At 43.5% G+C, this 23119-nt stretch overlaps 1 protein-coding gene across 9 annotated transcripts in view; it reads left to right on the forward strand.

Moving 5' to 3' along the window:
• The window catches only part of NBEA (neurobeachin), an 866760-nt gene that overhangs the window by 496786 nt on the left and 346855 nt on the right, over positions 1-23119 (forward strand). For all 9 annotated transcript variants that reach the window (XM_068267062.1, XM_068267067.1, XM_068267066.1 and 6 more), the window contains one exon: positions 18364-18428. In XM_068267062.1, coding sequence (XP_068123163.1) covers positions 18364-18428 — 65 coding nt within the window. The remainder of the gene's footprint in view (positions 1-18363; positions 18429-23119) is intronic.

Genomic DNA, 23119 nt, shown 5'->3' on the forward strand with positions numbered 1-23119 from the left:
TTGTTTATGATTTACTTCTTACAGCGAAAAACTGTAAAATGTAAAATATGTGCAAACATATACAAATAAGACGTACATGTTTTTGCAGAGTAAAATGAGCCATAAATTATTTTTCTCCTATGTTGCTGTCACTTACAGTAGGCAGTAGAAATCTGACAGAAGTGACAGGTTTTGGACTACTCCATCTCTTCATAGGGGATTCTCAGCAAGGTTTTTATTCTTTATAAAGATATTCCCTAAGGGCTCGTTTCCACTAGTGTGGCGTGCGTCTAGTAGACGCACGCCGGCACTGTGCTGGTGGGCAGGATCGCAGGCGAATCCCATGAGCCGTGCCATGCACGGCTATGGGAATCGCAGCCTTCGCCGCAAGATCTGTAGGGGGTTCCGGCCGAATCGCTACTGCAAGCGATTTGGCCGGCGGCGCAGTTTTGCCTGAGGGGAAACTCTGCGGATTCGCGGCCGTTTCCGCGACAGTGGAAGCGGACCCTTAAAAAACGATTTAAACAATGATGCTGGCCAGCTTCCCTGCTTCCTACACAGTTTTTTGGCAGTTGAACAGAGCAACTGGCATTCACTAAGTGATTTTAAAAACAAATATATCCCTGAGAATCCCCTATAAAAAGATGGACTAGTCCAAAACCTGTCTCTTCTGTCAGATTTCTACTACCTACTGTAAGTGACAGCAACATAGGAGAAAAGCAATTTATGGCTCATTTTACTCTGGAAAAAATGTACTTATTTGCATATGTTTGCACATAGTTTTAATTTTACAGTTTTTCGCTGTAGTGCCCCTTTAATTTAATAAGTAAAAAGCTTAATTTATGTACCCGAGCTGATAAAAAGCAAACGCTTTATACATACCTGGGGCTTTCTCCAGCTCCATCCTCCCAGATCCCTCCCACACCGTCATCCTCCGCTGTCTGCAGCTTCGGCAACCGAGTCCCATCACTTCCGTGAGTTGGAGCCAGTCTACGCAGGAGAAGTGCGCCCTCTACGTATCTCTCCAGCAACTGCTGGAGAGATACACAAACAGCGCACTTCACTTACATCAGACTGGCTCCGACTGATGGAAGTAACGGGGCCCAGTTACCGAAGCCGCGGAGGACGGCGGTGTGGGAGCGATCCGAGAGGATGGGGCTGGAGGAAGCCCCAGATATGTATAAAATGTTTGCTTTTTATCAGCTTTGAGTCACTTTGATAGGTTAAAATACTTCCACTACGTTACAAAGTATTTTAACCTCCTTAGCGGTAACCCCGTGCTACACACGGGGTAGCCGCCGCGGAGGATCACATGGCCCCAGGACTTAAAAAAAACAAAGAAAGTGGTGCAATACGCTTTAGCTAGCGGTTCGCTAGCTACTGCTAGCTAAGCGTATGAACAAAGTTGCTCCGGTCCCCCGCGATCGCCCGCAGTTCTGGGATACGTACCCCCCAGCGTTCCCACGCAGGCGCAGCCGCCCAATCGGCTCCAGGCATCGCGATGGCGGCGATCAGGATTGCGGCTGACGTCATGACGTCATCTCCGATCGTCGCCATAGCAACGCCGGAAGCCGATCGGGAAACTGCGCTCTTCGTGGGATCGTGGCGAGGTACGTATAGCCGGCGGCGATCGGCGGGCATGGGGGGGACCGGAGCAACCTAAAGCATACACTTAGCTAGCGAAATGCTAGCTAAAGCGGCAAAAAAAAATTTGGGGTCAAAAAACCTCCCGGCGGACGCAGAGTCAGAAACTGCGTACCGCCAAGAGGGTTAAAAATGAAATGAAAACATAACAGGTTGTTTTTTATTTTGGGCATTACATTTTAGTGTATATAAGCCAATTGGCTAGTATTGTGATTTAGAATTTGTTTTGCTACATTACATTGCCTGTTACAGTGGTACAATTACAGTTTGCCAGATTTCTGCAATAATCTTCAGGAATGTTTGTTTTCTGAAGAGCTTGACAGTGACAATGCCGTGCACTAATGCTGGGAATACACCATAAGTGTTTTTCGGCAGATAGATGGTTCGATAGATGTTTTCCGACATGTCCAATCTTATTTTCGATCGTTTTTCTGATCGATTTCTCATAGAAGTGAATGGAAATGGATAAGAAAAGATAAAAGAATCGAGCAGAAAATCGACTGGAAAATCGAATCGAAAATCAATAGGATGGAAAATCGACCGAAAAAAATGCATTGTGTGTACCCAGCATAACAATAGTTCCTTATTCAGGATGTATCACTTTAGTCTGTGTCCCAGAATCCCATTAGATCATTAAACAAGGGTCAGCAAATATAATATTTTTCATTCAGGTTATAATAGAGATTCAGAATAGCTGGAGAAATAGAATCCTACAAACTGCATGCAGACAGTGTACTGTGAAAGCTGCACCCAGTACACCCCAGCACAGGAAGACAGGTGCTGTCTACTTGGCCTCCCTGCTATATTGTTGGAGGAATACTGTAAAAGCTGAGGATTTTACCAGAATCCTCTTGGGACAGGTTTACGAAACCAGTGTCCCGCCTAAGACATTTTGGTACTTTAGCTGTTTGAAAGGTAGTTTAATCTCATAATGACTTATAAACTGTTATTCTCGCTGCAGTCATTAGACTATTGTCTCCCACGCAATCACTCATGTTGGGATCAGGAAACAATCATCTTCTGGCGTTGCAAGTAGTGGGTATCCTTCTACAGCCTACCTTGCTTAATGGGTTGCTGATCGACCATACTGGATTATTTTATCTAACGCTACTTTTTATCTTCCCCCCCCCCCCCCCCCTAATTAGAAATAGGCTTCTGCATGGGGAGATAAGGGATTGTCATTACTGGTCACAGCACTGGCAGAGAGTGATCAGATGATATAGCAAGCCTATTGCTGATTCATATCCTGTACATATTCAACAAAATACAGCTGGCTACTGTCCTTTTGTTAGCAACTCCCCCAAACAAATACGCAGATCTTGAAAGTTAGGGAATTATTAGAACACCTTTCTGCAAACTTGTTTCCCTAGAAAGACTAAAGGTGGCCACTAACAGTCCAATTTCTAGCGAAAAATCGTTCGAGCGATCAGAAATCCTGATAGGAAGAAAAATCGTTCACTACACCATCAGCGAACCAATCTTTGCTTCCTATTTGTCACAACCAACAAGAAAATCCACATTTTGATTTGACAAAAATCCAATCAGACTCATTCGTAATCAATTGTGCCCATCTAATGAGATTATTTAGAACCAATCCGATCAGAATTTCTGATCCCTTTAATGATTTTTTGCTAAAAATTGGACAGTTAGTGGCCACTTTTAAACTATTATTGTTTATAGCCAGATGATCAGTAAGACACCAAAGAAACAAAGGCTTTCTTATAAATGCCAGCCTCCCCATTTCTCGCATAATGTACTTAAAAGTTAATCTGAGTATTCACTAGCCATGTTCAGTGTTCTCAAAATTATACTATGATGATATTTTAATTATAAAAAAAAAATTAAACTGTAAAATATAATCTCAAAAACATGGCACCAGTTTCAGCTCAGTTTTTTTTTTTCAACAGAAGCCAATATAAAGAGTTTTTAGATTACTTTTAAGCTTGCCATCACAGACCTATCCTGGTGTAAAGACATGAGATCTGAAACTGATTAGTGCACAGAGTACAGCTGATTGAAGTGCTGTAATCTCCACTTACCTGCTGTTTTATGCTTATTCCCGTCCATTCGTCCTGCCTGGCCCATAAGGAAGTCATTAAGGTCCGCTGTCTTCTTGAAGAACCTTAGTCAGAAAGACCTAACAGAAACTCTCAGCTTGGCAGGAAACCTCCATGGGGTTCTGACTTCAAACTCCTTCCTGCAGGGCAACTTGCAAAATGTGTTGTCTAATGGCAACGACCCAGGTTCAAGGCAAATTCCGCAGATCCATTATGGCCTGAGAGCGTCATCTCATGCTGGATTTGGTGTGTGGAGCTCTGCTGGAGAAGGAGCAAGGAAAAAATGCTGCATTGCCTCCTTCACCTTTTTGGTTTTTGCTAGAGTTCATGAGAATAAAGCTCAGTGTAACATGAGGTTCTTGATGGCCTCATCATCTAATCAGAGGTCTAGCATTACTCATTTGCTGGCTCCAGCAATTCCTGCCATTAGCGGCCCCTGAGATGAAACTTTGCCTCTCGTATTGATTGAAGGAAAGAGTGCGAAATTTAAGCCCTATCACTACTCTCCTCCTAACAACATTTAGCAAAACCTCATGTACCATACAGGCTTAATGGCTCTCCCTGTTACATGTTTGAAGGCACAAGAAAACGTCCATCACATTTATATTCTAAATCTATGTACCTCTCTCTCGCTCTTAGATCCGATATCTAGCTCCTTATAGATACACAAACTGTTATTTGACACTTCTGCTTGCTGCTTATGAAAGGGTAAAAGGTTACCGTCTTCAAACCACATCTCCTGTTACATGTAAGATCCTATTAAAATGGCTCTGAAAGCTTTCACTTAAAACATGGGAATAGAAATGTTCATGAGATATCACAAAATATTCATCAGAGCGGTCACTAGATTTTACCATATCCTGGCAAAACTAAGAAAAGTGGGATTCCAGCCACATTGCTTAAATGAGTTCTAAAATACGAGGGACGTACGGAAAGCCATGCCAGCTGGCCATTTTCTCTGACACGAATAGTCCAGATGTGATGCTTTTACACCATGAGAGTAACGCGAGTCGCATGAAGGATATCGTTTCTCTATGTCTATGCATTGCAGAACCATAGATATGAAAAAGAAACAAAAATCACTAATGACGTTCTTTACCAAAGTAGGATGTACTATTGTGTACAATGAGACAACAACTGTAACGTGAAAAGGTTTAAAGACAACCCATGTACCCATTAACTGCAATTACCAAAAAAAGAAACTAAAACCACATTTGTGGATCAGAAACTGGATGTCTTCCTTTTGTTTTTGCACTCTATCCATTTTCCTTTAACCTAGGTTCTCTACATGTGGTGGTTACATAAGTCTAGGGCAGAGTTCCCCAACTTTGTCCTCAGGGCCCACCAACCGTACATGTTTTGCAGGAAACCACAGGCAATCACAAGTAAGGTGATTAGTGTTGCAGCAGAGATGATTAACTATCTCTGTGGATATCTACAAAATATGCGGTGTTGGTGGGACTTGAGGACAGGGTTGGGAAACACTGGTCTAGGGGGTATGTGGGATTGATATATCTAACCACTTAAGTACCAGCGGTCTCTGCCCCTTTAAGAATCAGACCGCTGGTACAGAAATGGCGGAGTGCTTACGAATTGCCGCACATACCTGCCGCAAACGCCATCACCGATGCACGTCGGGAACCTGGGCCACCCATCCAGTTCCTGTGAGCCGACCAGGAGCCGCTTCCATTGGCTCCTGACCCTGTCTTTCAATGTAAGCCAATGGGAGTTGCTTACAATAACAATAATTTTTCTATAGCGCTTTTCTCCCTGGGGACTCAAAGCGCTGTGACCCTGCATTATGCAGTCTCAAAGGCTCCAGAAAAGAGGTCAGTTTTTAACCTTTTTTTAAAGCTGCCCAGAGAAGGAGCCTCTCGTACTGATTGTGGAAGTGAGTTCCATAGAGTAGGGGCTGCACAGGAAAAGGCCCGAGCACCAAATGTTAAGTGTATCCTGGGAATAACCAGCTTCATCTTGTTGGTAGAGCAGAGGGTGCGTGGAGGGGCATAAAGTTCCAATAGATCCGATATGTATTTGGGTCCCATGTGGTTTAGAGCCTTGAATGTCTGCAGGCAAATCTTAAAATTGATTCTCTATTTTACTGGCAACCAGTGAAGAGTTTGCAGTACTGGGGTGATGTGTGCGCTGCGGGGGGCATTGGCTAGGAGTCTGGCTGCAGCATTCTGCAATAAGGGGCGCAGAACCTTTTCTGTAGATCCAATGAACAGGGCGTTGCAGTAGTCTAGGCGGGAGGATACAAATGCATGAACCAGGGCAGGTAGGTCTTCAGCTGGGATAAGGTGTTTGATTTTCGCTATATTTCTTAGATGGAAGAAGGAAGACTTGACGACCGCTGATACCTGCTGTCTGAGTTTTAGATTTCCATCCAGGATCACTCCAAGGTATCTCCCCCAATTGCTAGTTTGAGGTGGTGAGCGTTTTGAACTTTATCCATCAAGTGTGGACCACCTACCACCAACACCTCTGTTTTGTCAGAGTTCAGCCTCAGCCAGCTGGTGTTCATACAATTTTGTAAATCCACTAGACACGCATTTATGGATGCTGATGGGTCTTGGGTGCCAGGCTTGAAGGACAGATACAGTTGTGTGTCATCTGCATAACAATGGTATCCTAGGCCATAGTTCTGGATTATTTTGCCCAGTGGGAGCATGTAGACTGCACAGAGTAATGGATAGTACAGAACCCTGTGGAACTCCATAGGCAAGTGGCACTGGATTAGAGTAGTGTGTGCCTAGACATACTTGTTGCGTCCTGCCAGATAGGAAGGTCTGAAACCAGCTGAGAACCGTACCTTTTAGGCCACAGTAATTCTTCGGTCACTGGATTAGTATTTCATGATCCACAGTATCAAATGCTGCAGACAAGTCAAGAAGAATCAGAATTGAGCAATCACCCTTGTCCCTTGCAGTAAGACAGGGCCAGGAACCAATGAAATCGACTCCTGACCCGCTAAAAGGGCTCTGCCGTCAGAGACAGGCAGAGCGAATGAGCTGCAATGGGAGATGGCGAGGATTCAGCGGCGGAAACGGCGGATGCATGCAGCGGCGGTTAACTGAAATCTATGTCATGGCAGCTAGAGGGCCATCAAAACAGAGCGTAGATTTCAATTACCAAGGACCTTAAGTAGTTAATTAAGTTCAACAAATGCATTATTTAAGAAAATTTGAAATCCTATATAAATAAAAGTAATAGAAAATGTTTGGAAACTCTTTAAAATTGATTATCATGTACTATTATTAAATATAGTATATAATCTTGTTATAATAAACTCTGATATAGTAAAACTTCTCTCAGCTGTGTCAGCTCTGGAATCTCATATGCCTTGGCCGAGCAGCTAATTTGTAACCAAAGGATAGTAACCCTATATCTGTTTCCACAAAAGCAGGAAGTAGACACACTGCAGATTTATTGCAGGATTTGTATCAGCTGTAACAGAGAAATGTTTTTGTTTAAAGGTTATTATGCTGTTGTGTATCTCACTCACCCTGTATATATGAATGCTTAGTATTCTGTGTAGCATAAAGTATAAAGCATTATTGAAATGCTCCTTTTTAAGCTCGAAGGCCTTACTTGTTATTCACCATTTTAAACGCAGAGATAGAAATCCAGTACATTTAGAATTGTGGAAACAGCACCAAGTACCTTCTGAATATAATTAGTGTGGGTATCACAGAGATAAACTTATATGACAACTGTGGGGGTGTGTCCTGGTTTCCTGAGGATGCCAGAGATAGGAAATGACATCACGTGAATTTAAAGGGATACTGTAGGGGGTCGGGGGAAATGAGTTAAAGTTACCCGGGGCTTCTAATGGTCCCCCGCAGACATCCTGTGCCCGCGCAGCCACTCCCCAATGCTCCGGCCTGGCCTCTGGTTCACTTCTAGAATTTCAGACTTTAAAGTCTGAAAACCACTGTGCCTGTGTTGCCGTGTCCTCGCTTCCCCTGATGTCACCAGGAACACACGGCACAGGCACAGACCATACTGGGCCTGGGCAGTACGCTCCTGGTACCATCAGCGGGAGTGAGGACACAGCAACGCAGGCGCAGTGGTTTTCAGACTTTAAAGGGAAGGTTCAGGGAGGGTGGGTAAAAAATAAAAATCAATTTCCACTTACCTGGGGCTTCCTCCAGCACAGCCCGGCGGACGTCCGATGACGTCAGTGCGCCGGCGTGGGACGCAGAAGTTCCGGGCCTTGGAGCGCAGAAGAGCCCGACCTGGCAGCCGGCCTGGCCAGGTCGGGTCGGCCACCGGAGACCACCGGGAGCCTGCGGAGCGGCGGCGAGGGCACCTTCTGCCTGCCACGGGCTGGAGGAAGCCCCAGGTAAGTGGAAATTGATTTTTATTTTTTACCCACCCTCCCTGAACCTTCCCTTTAAAGTCTGAAATTCCAGAAGTGAACCGGAGGCGGGGCCGGAGCATCAGTGAGTGGCTGCGCGGGCACAGGATGTCTGCAGGGGACCATTAGAAGCCCCGGGTAACTTCAACTCATTTTCCCCCGACCCCCCCCCCCCCCACCTACAGTATCCCTCCAAGGGAAGAATGTAAGGAAGCTTACGCTGGGGTACATCGTCATAGTAGTTATGATGTAATGGGAGCTGATTCCAGGAGGAATCTATGGACTCCTTGCAGGTGTGTAGGTTTCTCTGGGCTTCTATGAGCTTTTCATACTTACAGTGGTCATGGAACCAGTTCAGCTTCTCATGTTGAAATTAATTTTTTTAAAGGTCAGACATAATCAATGCCATACAAGTTCATTTCTAGCTGTATCCCATCCCAGAGAGTCTATAAATAAACTTACAGCAGCCTTTGTCTCTGATACATTTCCAAGACACGGTTGCAGGCACAGGAGGTATTTGATCTCGTTCAAAGTTCTGCTTAGCTGGACAGTACAGTTTTGGATATGGATTGAGAGACAGCTGCAGATTGGAGTTTGGATTTGGATAATCAGTGACAGAATGCTGATTTTAGAAGGGGGTTCACTTAGGCATTAAAATGAGCTAGACACACAGCATTTTCACCAATGATGATCTCCAGACATGCAGATCTCCTGCCGACACTGATTTACTTTCAACCTAAATTAATAGGTCTGAGATTCATTTGAAGAACAGTCAGGTTGTTCTGTTATGTATATTTTTTTAATCATGTGTTTTTTATTATATGATTCATGCTTTTCTTGCCTATAAAGTCACTGGAGGGCTTCTTTGGTAATTTTTGGTGTCATCAGACAGTTTTTCTTTCCAAAGTCGACACTATGGACACCAAGTTTTCTTGTAGCCTGTAAGCCCCAACAAGCCTTTAAAGGTGTCAAACACAAGGCCCGCGTGCCCAATGCAGCCCTCCTTGCCATTTTATGTGGCAGTCGTCCGCTTCCAATGTCCATTATTGTAAGCAGCACATAGTAAACCGTACAATGCCTTCCGGTCCTAAGGTTCACTCCGACATCATTTCCCCACATAGCAGGGTAGCACAGCGAAGCAGTGTAATGTTTACCTGCTGCAGAATTGCGTTGTCTCTGCTGTTCTTCCTGGCAGTCGCATGCTCTGTGCTTTCATACTTGCTTTTCCTGATCACATGACATGCCTCAAGAACCAGAGATATGCAGCACAGAGCATGTGGTTGTCAGGAAGATCAGTGAAGACTGGAAGCAGCACTGGAGTATGTAAATATCGAACTGCCCCACTGTGCTACTCTGCAGAAGGGGAGGAGCAAGCCACCACAGTTACTTACATTACATCGGTTAGAGCTTGTTCAATAAATGCTAAATCTTAATAAACTATGCTGTCCCCTTTTGTGATTATGACACCCCTGCTTTAAAGCCTGGGTTTGTTAAATAAATGAATATATATATACACACACACACACACACACACACACACACACACACACACACACACACACACACACACACTTTTTTTTATAATATTGTAGAAGTTTTGGTTATAAGGAGGATCACTGGGATATACTCTTGTATACTATGCATACAGTGGGCAACACGGTGGCTGAGTAGATAGCCCTCTTGCCTTGCAGCGGGTTCAAATCCCAGCCGGAGCACTATCTGTACAGTGTTTGTATGTTCTCCCCATGTCTGCGTGGGTTTCCTCCCACATCCGAAAAACATACAGATAAGTTAATTGGCTTCCCCCTAAAATTGGCCCTAGACTATAATGGACATGTGACTATGCTAGGGATTAAATCCTTTGAGGGACAGTTAAGCAACAAGGCTATATACTCTGTACACCACTGCAGAAGATGCCAGTACTATATAAACACTAATAATAAATCGGATCTGTATAGCAGCAGTGCACACATTCTAAACTGTTCCTTGGTAGTGAGTGCAGAAAGGTAGCTTGCTTTGCCTCCCACCCTTTTTGGCTGGGCTTTTGACATACTGTCCCACAATTGTGCGGGCAAAATGGCTTATACGTATTGAGTCCAATTCCTTTATTGCAAATGGTAGAGCTTTACTGCTACAATAAAAAAAATAAACTGATTATAAACTACTCTGAAGAATTCCTGATCTGTCATTGGCTGGAATTGGTTCTATGTTGTCAGTCACCTAAGACCGACTCCTACCAGATTCCTTGAAGACCAGAAGCCGCTTTTGATCTTCCAACCCATAGATGGTGCACATCATAGATGATCCTTACAGGTTTTGCATCATAGTGAATAAAGAACCTGTCTGTCTATCCAACATTTGCACCCCCTACTGTTTACCAGAAGCTGTTTTCTGATCATTGAGAAAATCGGTAGAGCTGAAGCCTAAGGAGACGTAAGAGAATCCCTGCAGGAAACAGCCCGGTACATTTATTATTTTAACTGCATTTTAAGTGGAGTTATACGTTGCAGCACAAGCTATTATAGCGTTTAGTTACATGTATCATTATATTAATGATGGACTTTTCCTTGAAGTGATTTACTGCCTTATGGTTGTGTAATTGGTAGCTGCAGAGGAGTAACATAGCTGCCTTTTCATCACTATAGCAGAGGTAGGGCCGGATACTTTGATGTTGATAAGAGATAGAATTCCTGCAGAAGGCTATTATAAAACAGCTCATTTGTTCATCCTCTCGGAGCTCTTCCTCTGACAAGAAGCACATGACACTACATTTATTTGCTTATACCCAGCCTGCCGTGTATCTGAGCAGACACGGAAGTCCAGGGACACGTTTAACCAATTTTTTCCCCCTAAGATTATAAACAGAGGAATTAGGTTACTGTATACGTTCAGAGAGGAAGAGGAAATGCCACGTTTGTTTTTCTTGAATTTACTGCAGCAAATTAGATACTTTTATGGGCTTTAAGATGGAAATTCCATGTTAACGACTGTAGATTAGCTAAAATGTTAGATTTTCTTTCCCGTCTTATCTGGGCTCCTGAATAAATGTACTATTGCCAGAGGCTCCTTTTTCGAGGTATGGTCTAAATTTACATGAACTATCAGATTACAAGTGTCTGAAGGTTCATGTCAGAGATAATTCATTTCACATGCAGGCCCTTCTAGACTCTGCAGGGTCCACAATCCCTGATTCTCTTCCCACTGCTGCATTAGGTCAGTAAATATCTATATTATTAAGGTGGCCATACATCTATCGATTTGGCAGCTGATCGATCACCCGATTCGTTCATTTTCTTTGAGTCAGATGAATATTGGTAGTGCCAAGAGCATGCCTGATCGATGATGTGCCCAATTTCGGGCTGAAAGTGGTTCTATGTATCGACTGGACATGCTGCAAGATGTCGGGATGTGGTGGTCAATCAGGTGCACAGCAGTAACAGCGAGCAATATTGGGATGAGTGATGAACGCAACAAAACCCCTGTCCCCATAATGTAAAATGTTTCTGCCGGGTGCAGTATGCCTTACCTGTCCACTTCTGCCCCTGGCTTTGGGCTGCATCCACCTACATGTGCACCATGTGGTTGCCAGAGTAACGGGAAGGGGGTGCGTGTGTGATATCACACATACACCCACATATACGCCGGCAACCATGTGGGGCGCGTGTATGCGGATTGCAGGTGGAGTCTGGAGCTAGCGGCGGACACACTGTTAAAGTATACGGCACCTGGGGAGGGGATGGGGGGGGGGGTTGCACATATTACATTGGAGCGATCAGTGCGGTGGGTGGCGAGGCAGCGTATGCAACATCACAAGGCCAATTCCCGAGAGATTTTAGATTTCTCTCTAAACAGATTCGATCAGAGAGAGATCTGTCTCTTGGTCGATCTGCCTATCATCACCTGATGTGTGGGCACTTTAGAGTTCTACATGGTGAAAGTTTCCCAAATGCCCATGATGGTTTTAGGAATTTTCCCCACAATGGGCATTACTACATCAAAGGGCAAAAACTGTGACTTTTTTTATTTTATTCATAAAGTGCTACATACGTTTAGGGTGGTTCCATCAACAGGAGAGTATTAACTAGACTGGAATACCTTAACTAGGAATAATATTGATTTTTCCAATTATAGTTTCCATATGTTTTTTTTTCTATTATTTTTACTGATGAAATGACCCCACGCATTGAAAGTGTATCATATTAAAAAGCAGCCTCAGGCAGCACAAAACCTCAATCCCCTCTGATTCTGTCTAGGAAATATTGCAACTGTGTGAAGTCCAAAGATCACTTAGTGAAATTCCACTTTCAATAATAAAATATAGCCATAAACGTTTGACTGCTGCTGAAATCTTTTAGTGATGTTATGTTAATTTTAAATTACCTTTTCAATTTCAAATAGTGCTCGTATTCATACATGGAGTCTGTGCTCTGTTAGTAGTATAGACAGTAGACTTGTTGCCCTGGTGTTTCCTCTTCCTGCATAGGTTATTAGGTGCACAGAGCAGGAACCCTTGTTCCTTATTTTAATAGAGTTTGGGAGGTTGAAACTGCTCTTCAGTATTCCTGTTTGCATTTTTTTTTGTCACAGGCTTTTAGAGCCTTAAGATTAGTCTTCATTATCTATAATCCTTTTAGACTTGCAGAGGACTGTACGAGTGATCACTAACCCTCTGCACTCAAACCACATGCTCGCAGGTAGAACTCTGAAACAACTAAGTTGTAAAACTGGATCTTGGCATCCAAAATGGACTGCATTGATTTTGTAATGGACCAACTCACGCATATATTAAAAAAGGGAATCAATGAAATTTGGGTGCAGGGTGAAGTCACTAGTGGAATATCGGCAATGCTGCTGATCATGTACTATTTGGTGCTGGATAATTGCGACAATGGAATATTGGTAATTTTACCCATATTCTATTACCTAACCTTCCTCTCACACTAACCCTCCCTCTGTCTACTCCGAACAGTAACCTACCGCAATTTAAGCCTAACACGAATCCCCTGTACCTTCTCCTAATGCCACATACCGCTATCAAACCCCAAACTGGCCCGATAACTTGCTGCCCTTATCTATGCTGCTGTCTCCTCCACATTTGGCCCCTCCATTGCCCCGATGCTTTGGCTTCACTCAATGCCTTCTGCAACCAAATTGTCCACTGGATGCCACTATAGCCACAATTAGTATTGTGGTCTATGCGACACCCAAGTTTCCTAGCAGTCGTCCAGATTTCCCACATCGCAACTCACCATGTAGTTCTTTCCTTAGAATCGTTCCCCAATCTACCTACACCAATGGGGAAGCAAGCAAGTACGTGATGCCCTTTAGCTTAAGATTTTACCTGAGGCACTTTCTAGTTCTACCTTTAGGCCGTATTTACACTTGAAGCGGCGTGTTGAGTCGCGTTACATTCCATTTTGGCAATGGGAAGCAACGCAACTCGAGAAAATGCATTAAGTGTAAATAGGGCCATCACATTAACACATGCATTCACATAAATCAGTCTCATTTCTCCAGGGAGCAGTAAACTGCACGTAAGGAAACTCCAATGCTGGTGTAACGGTAATTGCTTCAATAAGTTTTGGATCCTAATGCTGGGTACACACGATGAGATTTCCCGCTCGATTCGCGGCTCGATTCGATTATTTCAAACATGCTCGATTGGATTTTGATCGTTCCTGCCGTAGATTTTTGCATACTTAACATGAAAAAAACTATCGAAATCCAATCGAGCATGTTTGATATAATCAAATCGATCCGTTCGATCCCGCGAATCGAGCGGGAAATCTCAACGTGTGTACTCAGCATAAGATCCTCCATTTCTTGCAACCTAGTTGTTACTTGATAGAGCCAACAACTGAAGCAGCAATATTGCTGCACATGCCATATGCAATCCGTTTCACAAAAAATTAAAGCACAAACCCCCCCCCCCCCCCAAAAAAAAAACATCAGCTTTTTATAAATAGGGTGACGTTTCTTTGTGATCAGCTATAATTTATCACAAAAAAAAGTAAAATGTAAAAAGCATGTGTACTTATGTGTATGTGGCTGGATATTGTAATGGTTAAGGGCTCTGTAATGGTTAAGGGCTCTGCCTCTGACACAGGAGACCAGGGTTTGAATCTCGGCTCTGCCTGTTCAGTAAGCCAGCATCTATTCAGCAAGTCTCCCTAACACTGCTACTGCCTATAGAGCGCGCCCTAGTGGCTGCAGCTCTGGCGCTTTGTCCGCCAGGAGAAAAGTGCGATATAAATGTTCTGTTCTGTGTTTTGTTTGTATGTAATTCGGAGGAAAAAGGCACTATAAATTTATTTATTTTTTCTTTGTCACTGCCAAAGGATTTTAAAATATGACAAAACTGGCAGGTTTTGGACCAGTCAAACTCCTCATGGGAGATTCTCAGGGTTTTCTTTATTTCTAAAAGCATTTCCCGAGCAGCAGTTGCCAGAATAAAGGAAATGCTCCCCCATGAGGAGATGGACTACTCCAAAACTTGTCAGATCTGTTATAGTTTAAATCCTTACTGTAAGTAATAGCAACATATGAGAAAAGAAAATTTATAGTGCATTTTAATTAATAGATTTGTAATTGTAGGTCAAAGCGGTGGGTATAGTTCAGGTACAGCACTGGTAATCTGCATATGCAAAAAATTGTGCATTTTACCCTGGAATAAATATACTTATACGCTTGTATTTTAAATTTTACAGTTTTTCATGTTAGTTAATGATTTACAGCGATACAGAGTAATGCAAGGGAATAGCATCAGTTGAGTTTCCAAGACCACTAAGAATTTCGTATGAAAGTTAAACTACCTGCTTTGGGCGGAGCTGACCTTTTATGCCAGCGGAGATGTCTGTTCAGCTCAGCCTGTGCCATGCCTTTGATAATGTCCTTAGTGGTGGATTTTCAAAACAAGTTGTGTAGAAATTTGTTTCACTTTTACCTCGTCTTTGATGACTAGCAGATTTTGTACTCACAGAAAAAAAAATAGAAGAAAAAAATCCACATCTTGTAATTGCTTCCAGGTTTTACTTGAATGGTTATCTTAACCCTTTTGCTACTATTGCAAGTGATTGCTATGTGTGGAATTATTTATTAAAGCAAAGGACTACATGAGGATGATGACACAAATTTAGGATTGATGATTAAATGTTTACATTATCTGGGCTTCCATATGTCAGCAAAAAATTCTTTGCATTTGTGGAAAAAGTGACTATATTCCAATAAAGGCATAGAGTAAATTGTAAGCAGACATGGCGCAACAGGCTAAAAGAAGAAAAAAAAGTCAATCTGTGAGGGTTTAAAAAAAAACCAAAAAAAAAAAACTTTTCTCAACTTAACAAAAACCACTCATTTTAAAGAAGCAATGTGGAAAGCTAGAATGTTTTTTCTTTTACTTGACATTGAAGTACATGATGAAGCAATTATTACATTGTGAGGATCTTTATAGACAAAATCACACATGTAAGAAATTACCTTTTTTGTTTCAGTTTAATCAAATTTAAGTTCATTTCAAAATAATGTACACTTTTCTATTATATACAGTAGAATTACATACAGTCTTAAGCATCACATGAAAAATTAACCAGTAGCAATCGCACACTATGCAACCAGGTAAAGTGTAGAAGTTAGGTTGGGTAAAACCTTTTTCTGGAAACAGATAAAAGTGGACAATGAAAACATGAAAAGACATACAAATTACGGGGGTCATCCAGAAACTTCCATATGCTTTATCTGCCATGCAAGGTATTCTTTCTGTGGAATTTAATTTGCTTCTGTCAGGTTACCTTCTTTTCTCCCTGGGATTCTTGCCACACGACTGCAGAACACTGGTAACTGTTTGTTCAGCTGCATTAATATGAAGCCCCCACCTCCCCCAGTTCCTCCAACTAATAGGTGAGGAGTGTGATGCCACTACAAGAAAGGGATTGAAAGCTTGCAAAATGATATGGTAAATGGTCAAATAAAGAGGGTGATTATGTGGAGAATCTGTGTTCTCACCAGAATTTTTTCCCAGCCGGGTGCCATGAAGAGTAGCTGGGTGGGGCGTGAATGGGAATGCAGGGCCAGCGCAACTATACTTACAGCATAGGAGGAGGATGAGGAAGCAAGCCTATGACAGCCGGTTGCTTACCTAAATTAGCCAGGTCCAGCACCCGGCTAAAAGAGCCTGAGGAGAACACGGAGAGACTTACTTAAAATCAGAAGTTACTGGGGCCCATATGTAATTCACTTTTTCACCCGAGTTTTCTCCTAAGTGATATTTTCACAACTTGTCATAAAATGCATTGAAAGCCACTGGCAAGCAAGAAAATACTCAAAATAAAATTGATAGTACTTTTTCCCCAACTTTTGGGAACTTTTTCAATTGTATAATGCTGCAAAGTTAGTTTAAAGAGAAGATGAAAATTATCTACTAGGAGATAACTTAGGTGAAAAAGTTAATTGCATATGGCCCATGTGTTTAAAATAAATACATTTTCTTAATTGAAAATGGCACTTACTTGGCAGACAACTCTTGCATATACACTCACCTAAAGAATTATTAGGAACACCATACTAATACGGTGTTTGACCCCCTTTCGCCTGCAGAACTGCCTTAATTTTACGTGCCATTGATTCAACAAGGTGCTGCAAGCATTCTTTAGAAACGTTGGCCCATATTGATAGGATAGCATCTTGCAGTTGATGTGGATTTTTGGATGCACATCCAGGGCACAAAGCTCCTGTTCCATCACATCCCAAAGATGCTCTTTTGGATTGAGATCTGGTGACTGTGGGGGCCATTTTAATACAGTAAACTCATTGTCATGTTCAAGAGACCAATTTGAAATGATTCAAGATTTGTAACATGGTGCATTATCCTGCTGGAAGTAGCCATCAGAGGATGGTGGTCCTGAAGGGATGGACATGGTCAGAAACAATGCTCAGGTAGCCCGTGGCATTTAAAAGATGCCCAACTGGCACTAAGGGGCCTAAAGTGTGCCAAGAAAACATCCCCCACACCATTATACCACCAATTCTGACTCTATCGAGACTCATCAGACCAGGCAACATTTTTCCAGTCTTCAACTGTCCAATTTTGGTGAGCTCGTGCAAATTGTAGCCTCTTTTTCCTATTTGTAGTGGAGATGAGCGGTACCCGGTGGGGTCTTCTGCTGTTGTAGCCCATTCCTCTCAAGGTTGTGCATGTTGTGGCTTCACAAATGCTTTGCTGCATACCTCGGTTGTAACGAGTGGTTATTTCAGTCAACGTTGCTCTTCTATCAGCTTGAACCAGTCGGCCCATTCTCCTCTTACCTCTAGCAATCAACAAGGCATTTTCACACCATTCAATGTAAACCCTAGAAATGGTTATGCGTGAAAATCCTAGTAACTAAGCAAATTGTGAAATCCTCAGACCGGCCCCTCTGGCACCAACAACCATGCCACGCTCAAAATTGCTTAAATCACCTTTCTTTCCCATTCTGACATTCAATTTGGAGTTCAGGAGATTGTCTTGACCAGGACCACACCCCTAAATGCATTGAAGCAACTGCCATGTGATTGGTTGATTAGATAATTGCATTAATGAGAAATTGAACAGGTGTTCCTAATAATCCTTTAGGTGAGTGTATATCAAAGTTTTTGAAATGCATAAGTAAATTTAAAGAATTTTAGAATCAATATATAGGAATTTGCGAGCAGTTATTATCAAAAGTGCACTACTCCAATGAGGAGGGCCTCTCTGTGAAGTAAGACATTAAGAATTTAAGGCAAAAAGGCCCTTCATGTGCATTATGAAACTTTATTGGTACAAAAATAGTATTGCTGTGGGAATACTATTTTTGTACCAATAAAGTTTCATAATGCACATGAAGGGCCTTTTTGCCTTAAATTCTTAAAGAATTTTAGGCATACCTTAAAGATGCTGACATGGCTTGGACCTGTAATTGATTTATAGACCAAGAAAATAAACTTTTTTGTAGCTTTATATATTATATTTATTACTTATTATTATTACGCCTTTCTTAGTCTCACTTATTTTCAGTGGATATTGTATTGTGAGTTGTCAACTTAAACTTTTTCTCACCTATCATTTACCTAGATCAATCAATCCAAGATTAACTAGTTGGACCTTATCCTTTTCACCTTATTTTTAGAGCTCTTTTACCTACCTAAGTACTAAAATTTAGAAATGTTAGTCCCATGAAAAGCTTAGTGCGTTAACACCATAAATCTCTCCTGTGACGGGAAGTAGAATAATGTGTGCTTGCGTTTCAAAGAGAGTGGAATGGTAAATATAACAACGGCTTGAATAATGATGGAGACTTTTGTTTCTAGGAATGGCAAAACTCAATTCAGAAGAATGCAGGATTGGCGTTTATTGAGCTCATCAATGAGGGAAGGTAAGTGCTGTCTCATGTCATTCTGGATGGAGATCATGTTACGTATAATGGCACTTCTACATATATATGTTCTTGTTTAGATTTGCTGCTGTATTTCAGTAGTAGAATTATGCACATTGCACATAAAGACATGGACATTTCTGCATCAGCACCACTGAAGCCAAACAGGATAGTTTCACACTGAGAATCTGGGGAAGCAAAGCTGCAACCCCATCTGCTGCTCCATCTGCTTTGGGCAGCACAGCTCCACTCGCTCCACTCATACATCAGTGTAATCAGGAGAGCAGAGAGTGGAATGTTGTGGTGTTGAAAGAGTTGCTGCTGTCCAAGGTGCTACTTCAATCATTCATTCTATGAACATCAAGCTCTGCATTGGGTAAACAGGAGTAATAAACATTTAGTTGTATAAATTGCATGTTTAATTGTATGTAACAGTCTTTGAGTGCAAAGTCTGTCTGTATATAATTTGACTGGTTATCAGTATAGAACATTTACTGATTTTATCATTGTATTGCTGGGTGCAGATAAGTTGCTGAAACTCCCCTGGGATGAAATCAAGCATAATTTGGTGATTAAAAGTGTGAACTCCGTGTTCATCAGACAATTTTCCTTCTCATCTCAGATCTTAAAGGACAACTGAAGTGAGAGGGATATGTAGGCTGCCGAATTTATTTGCTTTTAAACAATGCAGATTACCTGGCTGTCCTGCTGATCATCTGCCTCTAGTACTTTTAGCCATAGACCCCCAGCAAGCATGCAGATCAGGTGCTCTTACTCAATTCTGTATAAAACACATGCTTGTTTAAGGTGTGTGATCCAGACACGGCAGCAACTAGAGATCAGCAGGACTGCCAGGCAACTGGTATTGTTTAAAAGGAAAGAAATATGGCAGCCACCGTATCCCTCTCACTTAAGGTGTGCTTTAAAGGTATTAAGAGTTTGAAAAGCTATCCCAGAGATTTCTGTATAAATATATAAAGGGCTAGTTAGAAAACTTTTAACGTTTAGAATGGGCATCTTTATGCAGATCAGGTGGATTCGGCACCGTTATTGGTGAAATATCCACACTCAGTCATTGGGGCGCCCAATGAGAGTAGTGCTACATAGAGTGTAATGGTTGTAGCCAAACGTAAAAAATTGGCTACAACTACCGGAATTTGGCCGCCCGAAAAATATTGTTTGGCATGGGGGGTTGGAGGGGGTGTTAATGTTAGGCACCTTAACTAGAGGGTTTAAAGAGAAACTCTGACCAAGAATTGAACTTTATCCCAATCAGTAGCTGATACCCCCTTTTACATGACAAATCTATTGCATTTCACAAACAGACCATCAGGGGGCGCTGTATGACTGATATTGTGGTGAAACCCCTCCCACAAGAAGCTCTGAGTACCTCGGTACTCTGGGCAAACTGCCACAATGTAACAATGTTCACAGACAGGAAATGGCTGTTTACAGCTGTCTCTAACAGCTAGAAACCGCTACATAACCTGCTCACAGTAACAATGTCACCATGTAATACATGTCAGAATGTGAATCTGGGATAGGAAAGATTTTAAAAATGAGCAAACACTGACTAAATCATTTATACATAATTATTGTAAAAATGAAGCACTTTTTTATTACCGTATATACTCGCATATAAGCCGAATTTTTGACCCCAAAAAATGTGCTCAAAAGTCCCCCCTTCGGCTTATATGCAAGTCATGTACTTGGTCCACACATCCCAGCTGTTTCCGTGCCCGCAGATGGCGTCTGCGGTAATAACTGTCCCGCGGGCATGCTGTTGCTACACTAGAGCAGAGTGGAGAGAGAAGCATGTTGTGCGCACTGGGGATCCCCGCTGTGCCCTGTGCCTGCTCCCCCTCGCAAAATGGTGTTGAGTGTGCAGCTATAGGATAACTGACCTGTGTCCCCGTTGCGGCAGGAGGAGGGATTGAAGCATACCGTGCGCACTACGGAACTCTGTGCCCGGTATCTGTGCCCGATTGCGGCAATGAGATAACTGACCTGTGTCCCCGTTGGCAGGAGCAGGGATTGAAGAATACCGTGCGCACTACGGAACCCCGCTGTGTTGGGTGTCTGTGCTCGCCCCCTCGTGATATAATGTGGAGCTTGTAGCAATAGGACGGCTGACCAGTGTGTCCCCATTGTCGCAGGAGCGGAGCGGAGAGCAACATCATCACGTGTTTCGCCGGGGATCCCCGTAGCTCTCTGATGGGCTGGCCGTGTCTCATATCTATGACGCCATCTAGTGGCGTCTTGAGGCACAATAACAGAGACGCACTGAGAAACTAAAGAGGGATTCTCGGCACTCCATTGCTCTCTCCACCGCAACCATCACAATGGGGACACAGGACAGTCATCCTATTGCCCCACACACCGAGCACAGTGAAGATCCCCAGTACACACGGTATGCTTCTATCTCTGCTTCTGTCACAACGGGGACACGGCTCAGTTATCCTATTGTCACATGCCACACATCATGTTGCAAGGGCAGACACAGGGCACGGGATCCACAGCACCGCATGGCATGCTTCTCTCCCCACTCTGCTCCACTGTAGCCACACGGGACACAGGTCAGTTGTCTGATGCGCTCCACACCCCACACCATGTTGCAAGGGGGGCTGCCTGGCATAGACACTGACACAGAACACAGCAGGGGTACCAGTGCTGCAAGGCATGCTTCTCTCACTATTTACACTGTCCTTATTAATTAACGTGAAGAGCTGCAGAAAGATTAGCTAGGAGTTCAAAATAAATACTTCCCCAAACAGGCAATGACTGATTAAAAGCTGCTGCCCTCTCTATGTATCAGGAGGATCTTTACTACCTGAGCCTGCATCATAACTTTGCCTTATGGCATCTGTTCCCCTGCTATTTACATCATCTGGCTATTTATGCTGTGCCCCTTGACTATTTACCCTATACTGGGGAGGGGGCTATACTGGGGAGGAGGCCTATATGCGAGTCAATGCCTTATTCCTGATTTCTGAGGTAAAATTTGGGGGGTCGGCTTATATGCGGGTCGGCTTATATGCGAGTATATACGGTACATTATTTTCACTGGAGTTCCTCTTTAAGGTTAGGATAGGTACTGGAAAGCCGATACTTTGCTCTTATTGACTTATCCGGGTGCCCAATTGATGCTGTGCCTTTATAATACGTACGCATCTTTATGTAATCCCCTTCTCTCTTTTGATGAGATATTTTAAACAATTTGTATAGATACATTTACAAATATCTAAGACCAGATAAGATCTATTTACTAAGATCTATTTACCAAAATAGTGACTTTATTTTATTAAGTTAATAATTCAACATTGACCCTGTGAATTGAAGATAAGGGAAATAGGGTAGATGTGACCTTTATAGTGGACCTGAACTCTTGCACAGGACAAATGGAAAACAGAGAGAAATGCACCCTGTATGTATTTACAGTTTTTAGCCTGTTTAAACCACCTGAGCGTAACGCCGCGGTGGATTGCTCAGGCCCTGGTATTGCATAATTTTTTTTTCTTAAATATGCAGCTAGCACTTTGCTAGCTGCGTTTTTGTTCTGATCACCGCCGCCGATCCGCCGCAAAAGAGGCCTCCCCCTGCTGACCCCTTGTGCAGCCTGGTCAATCACCGCCAGGCTGCGCTATGGGGTGGATCGGGACTCCCCCTGACGTCATGACGATCATCGCCATGGCGACGGGGGAAGCCTATACAGGAAATCATGTTCAGAACGGGACTTCCTGTTGGGTATTTGCGCCGGCGGTGATCGGAGGGGTGGGTGGGAAAGCGAAGGGAGGGGGGAAGCATGTAGCTAGGGCTAGGCTAGCTACATGTTAACCACTTGAGGACCGCCCCCAGCCGATGGGTGGCGGCAAAGTCCGGGCCCAAACGACCGCAATACGCCCATCGGCGGGGGCGGCTGCGGGAGTGGCTATGCGGCGATCGCATCATTCGTGACGCAATCAGCCGCCGGGGACTGGCTCCGCCCACCGTTCGCTGTAACCCGCCGGCCGTTCGGAAGCGCCGGCGGGTTACTAGCACCCGGATCGCCGCTGCACGCATGTATAATAGGCTTTGTAATATATACAAAGCCTATTATACTGGCTGCCTCCTGCCCTGGTGGTCCCAGTGTCCGAGGGACCACCAGGGCAGGCTGCAGCCACCCTAGTCTGCACCCAAGCACACTGATTTCCCCCCTGCCCCCTGATCGGCCACAGCACCCCTCAGACCCCCCCCTGCCCACCCCCCAGACCACTGTTTGCACCCAGTCACCTCCCTAATCACCCATCAATCACTCCCTGTCACTATCTGTCAACGCTATTTTTTGTTTTAGTCCCTAATCTGCCCCCTACTCCCTCCTGATCACCCCCCCACCCCTCAGATTCTCCCCAGACCCCCCCCCCCAGACCCCCCCCCCCCCCGTGTACTGTATGCATCTATCCCCCCTGATCACCTGTCAATCACCCGTCAATCACCCCCTGTCACTGCTACCCATCAATCAGCCCCTAACCTGCCCCTTGCGGGCAATCTGATCACCCACCCACACCAATAGATCGCCCGCAGATCCGACATCAGATCACCTCCCAAGTGCAGTGTTTACATCTCTTCTCTTTCCTCTAAACACCCACTAATTACCCATCAATCACCCATCTATCACCCCCTATCACCACCTGTCACTGTTACCCATCAGATTA

Source organism: Hyperolius riggenbachi, chromosome 2 (genome assembly GCF_040937935.1).
Source record: "Hyperolius riggenbachi isolate aHypRig1 chromosome 2, aHypRig1.pri, whole genome shotgun sequence".
Classification (NCBI taxonomy): Eukaryota; Metazoa; Chordata; class Amphibia; order Anura; family Hyperoliidae; genus Hyperolius; species Hyperolius riggenbachi.